The sequence below is a fragment of the Hibiscus syriacus genome, unplaced genomic scaffold (genome assembly GCF_006381635.1).
Source record: "Hibiscus syriacus cultivar Baekdansim isolate YM2019G1 unplaced genomic scaffold, ASM638163v2 tig00113722_pilon, whole genome shotgun sequence".
NCBI lineage: Eukaryota > Viridiplantae > Streptophyta > Magnoliopsida > Malvales > Malvaceae > Hibiscus > Hibiscus syriacus.
In genome coordinates, this window is record NW_024063469.1 from 462,754 (window position 1) to 470,127 (window position 7,374).

The window sequence follows — 7,374 nt, forward strand, 5'->3', positions numbered from 1 at the left end:
ACTTTCTATTATTTTATTATAAATATAATATTTTTAATAAATTATCAATTTTATTTAAATTAATTTATTATTGAAAATAACTTTTTATCAATTTCAATCTGTTCAAGTTACTTTTGGGTCGGGTTAAATTCGGTTCGGGTTACTTTCGGTTCTGATTGATTTCAGTTTCGCTAAATTTTAGATCGAGTATGATTTGGGTCGGATATCGGATCAAATTTAATTATCATGTTCGGGTAAATATCAAATATTATATCAAATAAATCGATTTGGGTAATCACATTCGGGTCAAGTTTGTCAAGTCTAATTTAGAGTGACGAAAAGGAAATAAGGGGTAAAAAGTAATTACATCATTGCCCAAAAGGAACCTGGGTTTTTTTCATTCTTGAATACCGAAGGTTCTAAAGTCAAAACTGATATCATATTCTATTATTTCTTTTGCAAATTCTTTGACATTTTTTAACGAATTAAACGGCAGCTTAAATTGCGAAGGAACGTGAATTATGGCGCGAGATTTGTGCTTCGAATCATAAACAAACCGTGAAAAAAAAAAAAGAAACGAAAACTGCTCATGTCGAGTAAACTGGACAATAACCCGTTAAAACAATTTCTAATTTTTATTAAAAAAGGAAAAAAATACGGTCACCGACGACTGCCAGCAATGCAAGAAAGCGACGGCCGCGGACCCAAACTGCCACGTGGCCACGTCACCTGATACTCTTACAGGTGGCATTGCTGTAATAGGGGTCACACCTTTTTTTTCATAATTATTTATTTGTTTTAGAAAAAAAAAACCCAAGTTATGTTGATGAACACGTTCCATCCTCTTCAAACTCTATAAATAGGTAACCATATTTGCCTCTAAATCCTCCTCCTTTCTTGCTTTATATTCCATTCTTCTCTCCCATATTTGTTTCTCTGTTCATTTCCATAGCTGGTTTTCTGGTGTTTTTTCTCCGGCTTCGTCGATTCTCGTAAGAACTGCATTTTAGAAACTTGTTTTTGTCTGGGTTTGACCTCGTTACCCAGGTTCGTTTACATTCAGATTTCTCTCTTTATATTCCATCTGTTAGATTGTCGTTTCTTTCTTTGATTCTTTTAAGGATTGAGATCTTAATCTCAACTCACACTAAGGCCTCGATATGACACGCGTGTCAAATGAAAAATGATATCTGTACGCATAACCCAGTTTTATATTTCTTGCCTTTGAGGATGTTATACTTTTGATTTTTTTCTTCGCTTTGGGTCTATTTTAAATTTGATGTTTTATTTGTTTTTTTAATCATTTTTTTAAATGGAATAGTTTCTTGTTTCGTAGCTGCAGTGAATGTTAGGGGAAGAAAGTGATTTTTTTGATTGATTTGTTTTGTTTATTTGATTTTGTAAAAGTTTCTGTTTTGTCGGTTCCTACCTAGGAAGGACTAGGTTATAAGATTATTGAAAATTTAGAAACATGTCTTAATCATTTTGCAGACTGATGTTAACTCTCAATGGTAAGAAATTGATGATGATTGCCTGAAATAAAGATTTTTAAAGATTCTATATTGTTGTTGTTTGAATGATTTGATTGAAAAAGTTATTTATATGATTGGATGATTTTCTTTCAAGACTTGACACAATACATTTTCTTTGGTCTGGTCCATTAGAATGTCCTTATGAAGAAAAATCATTGGAAAATTATTTTTCATGAAAAAAAATGAAAACTTCCTTAGTTATAATAATTGTTACATGAGGTTATATACCATAAATAGTATCCCCAGCTCTTGTTTCATTTAGATTTTGGATTTAATTGTAGATATATGCTTTGGTAATGATTTAGGTACTTTCTTCTTGAGAACCTCAGCACAAATAATGTTATCTGCCATAAATGTGGTGGTGTAGCTTAGGAGATGAGAAGGTATACATGTTTTACTTGAGCAGAAAGAACTGCAAATCTCAAATTTATAACTTGCTGATTTGATATTCTGAATTTATTCTTTGATGTTCGACCGCCAGTTTCGAAGAAGCCCGCGATTGATGGACTGCTCACCGAACACTAGTAGTGATAAGAAAACATTGAAGAGGTGGTTTTTCATTGACAAGAGGGTCGGGTAAAAATTTGACAAGGATTCAAGGTTCATAACTTTACTTGACAAAGCTGATTCCGTCGTAAAAGATACGTATAACTTGTTGTTAGTGTATTGAAAAGTGGTCTGAAGGTAATGGATTTGAAGTCGAATCATTCGTCTCCTGTTCTCACTGATCCTATTCCTGTAACCAATTCTAGACTAGGCATCCACTCGAATCTGCTTTCCTATCCGCCATCAGGAGGAACTTTGCCCACGGGCAAGTATATTATGATTCCCAGGAAGAAACCTGGAAAGCTTGAGGATGTTTGGTCCAATGGTTGGCTAGAGGCGATGAGATCATCATCGCCCCCTCGTAAGAAGTTAATAAAGCACAAAGACTTCAATATTGATGCTGCTGCGGATGATTTCGATATTGCTTACTGCTCCTGGATGGTATGCTTGTATCTAATTGTTGATATGTATATATAATTTTACTTGTGTTATACATTTCTCTAGTTAAACTTGCTTGCTTGTTGTTATGCTGATTATGCAGACTAAATATCCCTCTGCACTTAAATCTATTGACCAAATCTCGAAAAATGCCGAGAACAAAATAATTGCCATTTTTCTTGATTATGATGGTACCCTTTCCCCCATAGTAGATGACCCTGACCGCGCATTTATGTCTGATTCTGTAAGTATGACAGTTCATTTTGGTGCATGCATATAGTAGTCTTTGGTTGCCTACATCTTCCTTTGATTGAAATTTAAGGGAAAAAAAAAATCTTACCTCATTTGCAGATGCGCTCTGCTGTCAAAGATGTTGCAAAGCTTTTCCCAACCGCAATTATTAGCGGCAGAAGTCGTGATAAGGTAGATGGTAGATCATTCAGGAACTTTCTCTCGTTTTTACTCCTATGTAGTTATCATCCAAATCCGGTTACGATATGTTTTGATTTACTTTTTGTTTTGTTTTTTATTTCAGGTTTATGAATTGGTAGGACTAACTGAACTTTATTATGCTGGTAGTCATGGGATGGACATTATGGGCCCTGTAAGTCATGCAGAATCTGATGGCCATCCAAATTGCATTAGATCAACTGACCAACAGGTAATACTCATAAAACTTTCAACACATTCCCAACTTTATTTTCTCCGGAAAAAGGCCATCAAGTATGTTGTTTATATTGTAAACTTCATTCTCGATTTCATGTTAATCGTAATCTTATATGACAGGGCAAGGAGGTGAAACTTTTCCAGCCTGCTAGAGAATTCATTCCTATGATCGACGAGGTGTGTAAATGTTAGGATCACACACTTTCCATTCACCTCTTATCTATAGACCATGCTTAAAGTGAAACACGCTTGGCTTGTTCTGCAGGTTTTTAAAACCCTTGTTTTGAATACTAGAGATATTAAAGGTGCAAAGGTTGAGAATCACAAATTTTGCACCTCTGTACATTACCGTAATGTAGAAGAGAAGGTGAGAGGCATAATTCCAACATTGTACCTGAGATTTAACCTACTAGGTTACTAGTTCCAACATTTAAATGCAATTTTTACTCTGCTTTTCAGAACTGGCCGACTATCGCACAACGTGTTCATGATATTCTGAAAGACTATCCTCGTTTAAGATTAACTCATGGGCGGAAGGTATTTTTTTTAACGCAACTCTACCCGTTTTGTTGATTCATTGACATTTGTGTTACCATTATCATAAAACTCTACCATTTTACTTCCTTGCATATATGTGCTTATTTTCCTTGTTCTCCAGGTTTTAGAAATCCGTCCTGTGATTGACTGGAATAAAGGGAAGGCAGTTGAATTTCTACTCGAATCCCTCGGTAGTTCGCTTTCTCTCCTATATTCGATGTTAACATAACATGCTTTCACTTAGTGTTGTAATTTATGCAAATTGATGCAGGACTAAGTGATAGAGATGATGTGCTCGCAATCTATATCGGAGATGACAAGACTGATGAGGATGCATTCAAGGCATGTATATTACTGTAATTGCAGATTTCATCAAAAAAAAGCTGTTGAGGTTCTAAATACAGGTTCCAAAACTTTGTAAATCAGGTTATCAGGGAATCAAATCTGGGTTATGGGATATTGGTGTCTTCAGTTCCCAAAGAGAGCAAGGCATTTCTCTCCCTGAATGACCCGTCAGAGGTAAAGCTAAGCTCAAGAAATGCTCATATTTCATTTGTTTCAAAACATGGACTAACATGGGATTTTTGGTGCAGGTGAAGAAGTTTCTCAAGGCTCTGGTGAACATGGAACAAGAATGAATAGGCTTGAAGAAAAGCTGCACATTAAAGCTTCATGAAAGAGGAGCATTCTATTATTATTATTTTAAATTTTCTTTTCTTTTAGTATATTTTACATTCCAAATTTACAATGAATCCAGCCATTCTAATGCAGTTGGCCATATTATTTAAACCCTTTTGTCAGAAAACTGAAAACATATATTTTTAATGGCTATGACATTGGAAAGCAATTTCCTATGGTGGTTGCTAATCCTCATCATCAATGTCATGTGAGATTAATATCATTTCCATCTCCTTCATCCATATTTATCGACTCATGATCCTCTCCATTTCATTCAATGAATCAAGATAAAGTTCTAGGTTTTATTATTATTGTTTCCATTCACAACTTCTCACACGTCAGGCTAATATGAGATTTTATTCCAAGAAATCACAGGGAATTGACCACTGTTAACAAAATCCTTAGAAAATAGTTTTTTATTTATTTATAAAAATGTTTCCAATTAAAAGTCAATTTACACCACCCCCGCTTCCGTTAAGAGAACATAATATGGATAGATGTCAAACATCATCTACTTGAAAAATAAAAGCTAAAAATTAACTTTTAAAACCCATAATTTTAGGGTAAATTACACTATTCCTCACTGAATTTTACCCTTTCTCCTATTTTGCTCACCCACCGTTAAACAATTAATGATGTTATGATATGGTACACGACATCAAAATGAATTCATTTTTAAAAATTAAATTTATACCAAAACAACGTTGTTTTTAAAATTTAAATTTATACCAAAACGATGTCGTTTTGCATCTATATAAAAATATAAAACTTCCTTCATCTCCTTCATTTTCCTTATTTCCTTCTCTTCTTCATTTTACCTCTTCCATTTTCTCTCAACATGGTAAAACTCTGATCACCATTCGTCGTGTCAGTCACTTTCGGTTGCCGTTGACAGTGGCCAATAAGACCCAAATGTTTCCACCAAACTCATTTTTTTTCTCTCTTGAACATAAATCTAGTGTCCATTTAACCAAAAAAAAAACCCTTAAATTCCATGGATCTAACATTGAATCTTTCGATTTTTTGTTCATTGATCCTTACCGTTCGTCGTTAAACCGTCATTCTCACTTTTCTCGCGTCCCCTCTTCTTCTATATTCCCAGTTTTCCCCTTGTTTTGCTTTTACTGCATTTTAGCTTTGTCATAAATGAGATTTTGCTTTGATATTTCAATGTTTTATTTATAGATATTATGATTTTGAATAGAATTTAGTGTGTAAAAGTGGTGTTTACAGAGGGTGTTTTTCGATGGCAAGAAAAAGTGACAGTGGAGGTTTCGGTTGAGATAGACAATGAAGGTGGGAGTTGGAGGGTGAGGGTGGAGTTGAAATTTGGGATTAGGGTTTAGGAATAATTTTTTTTTAAAATTTTTTATTTTAAATATTACATGTCATTATTAAATATTAATAAAAGTATATATATATATATATATATCATTATATAATAATAATAATAACGATGTCATCCAGCTATTACAAGCTTAACAGTCGAGTGAGTAAAATAATTTAATATGTAAAATTTAGTGAGCAAAATAAAAAAATTGAAAGTTGGTGAGCAAAACAAGAGAGAGAATAAAGTTGAGTGAGGATTGGTGTAATTTATGCATAATTTATATATATATATACAAAAGCTGAAATATGAGGACTTTTATTTACCCACCAATCAAAAGTGTGCATGTTATCATAACCACAACCCAGGAGAGCTCACCCCCAGTCTCCACCTCGACCCATTTATTTCAATAATTGTATCGAAAATTAATGTAAGTTATGAACTAGAGCCATCCCCACTGGTCCACGTTTCTTGTGTTCACGACAAAAAAAATCGGTGATCTAAACATTTTCCAAGTCCCATGCGTAAACAATTATTCCCCCGAACCACGTGGAAACATGCAGGGACAGGCCAGAAATAAAAACAACACAGGAACATGCGATCTAGTTCACCCTCATGAGGTGTATTTGTATCGAACTCTGTAAATAGTCATTAAAAAAGTTTCAGTATCATAATGTACATCAGACAAGGGAAGCGGAATCCTCAATTATATTCTGCATGTGCCTATGAACTTCACTGATTAATGTGTTGCCATTTAATTTCTTTTTTTTTAAAAAATGAATTATTGAAGTAACTCTTGGCTTTGGCTGAACCGCCGTCCTAATCACCACTGATTCATTCCTGTTTAAGCCAATAATTGCAGGACCAAAGACTGTATAGTTTTTCTTGCAATTAAACCTAAATAATCTTGTCAAATACTCCCAACATTCAATTATTGACTATTTTAGATGTTTAATTACCTTTGCTGTCACTGTTAAATATAATTTTTATGGTATTTGAATCTATATAATGTTTTAAAAATCCTTTCTGTGTCTTCCATAGATGCAAGTACACAATTATTATGGGTATAAGCCAAATATTCTAATTTCCCCACCGACCGAGGCGGCTGTTAATATAAAAAGAATAACAATAATTGACTGTGATAGCAAATCATAAACCTCGTAAACTCTACTACAACATACACGAGACTTATCCAACACCTGTCTTGTCTACCACAATTGCATGACTGACATGATTGGATCTTATAATTTTAAACAGTAACAGCTAATACAATATACGGCAGTTCAACTTGTCCATTGCCCACAAATCAGATGGAAATATACGGGGTAATTTACACTAAGATAATCTAAATTCTTTTTTTAAGAGAATTATTAGAATTATTTGATTCTAAATTTAATTTAATTTAATTTAATTTAATTTAATTTTTTTATGTATAATCTCATTGATAATAAAATATTTATTCATATTAATTTATTATTAATAATTATTCATATAGATTTATTATTAATTATAAAAAAACCTGAAACATATGTGAAAAATATAAGGAAAATTTATGTTTTTCTTTTGGTTTTCAGAGCCGTCAAATCTGAATCATGGAAACCACCCAGCTTCTTGGCCAAGCGAAGACTGCCACTGGCCTTATATAAGTCTAAGAACCTAACTGGTCAAACA

At 33.5% G+C, this 7,374-nt stretch overlaps 1 protein-coding gene across 4 annotated transcripts; it reads left to right on the plus strand.

Annotated features, from left to right (window-relative positions):
- The first annotated feature begins 1,814 nt into the window (after positions 1–1,814).
- On the plus strand, positions 1,815–4,398 carry LOC120187052 (probable trehalose-phosphate phosphatase F). 4 transcript variants are annotated; one of them, XM_039190844.1, is made up of 12 exons: positions 1,815–1,894; positions 1,993–2,498; positions 2,599–2,739; positions 2,847–2,918; positions 3,031–3,156; positions 3,282–3,338; positions 3,427–3,528; positions 3,621–3,698; positions 3,820–3,889; positions 3,970–4,040; positions 4,125–4,217; positions 4,292–4,398. In XM_039190844.1, exons 2-12 carry the CDS (start codon positions 2,199–2,201, stop codon positions 4,334–4,336), a joined length of 1,155 nt encoding a protein of 384 aa, XP_039046775.1. In that variant the 5' UTR covers positions 1,815–1,894; positions 1,993–2,198; the 3' UTR covers positions 4,337–4,398. The 4 variants fall into 4 exon arrangements, with proteins under 4 accessions (XP_039046775.1, XP_039046774.1, XP_039046776.1 ...); XM_039190843.1 differs by having other exon boundaries at positions 4,125–4,373; XM_039190845.1 differs by lacking the exon at positions 2,599–2,739 and having other exon boundaries at positions 4,125–4,374.
- The last annotated feature ends 2,976 nt before the right edge of the window (positions 4,399–7,374 follow it).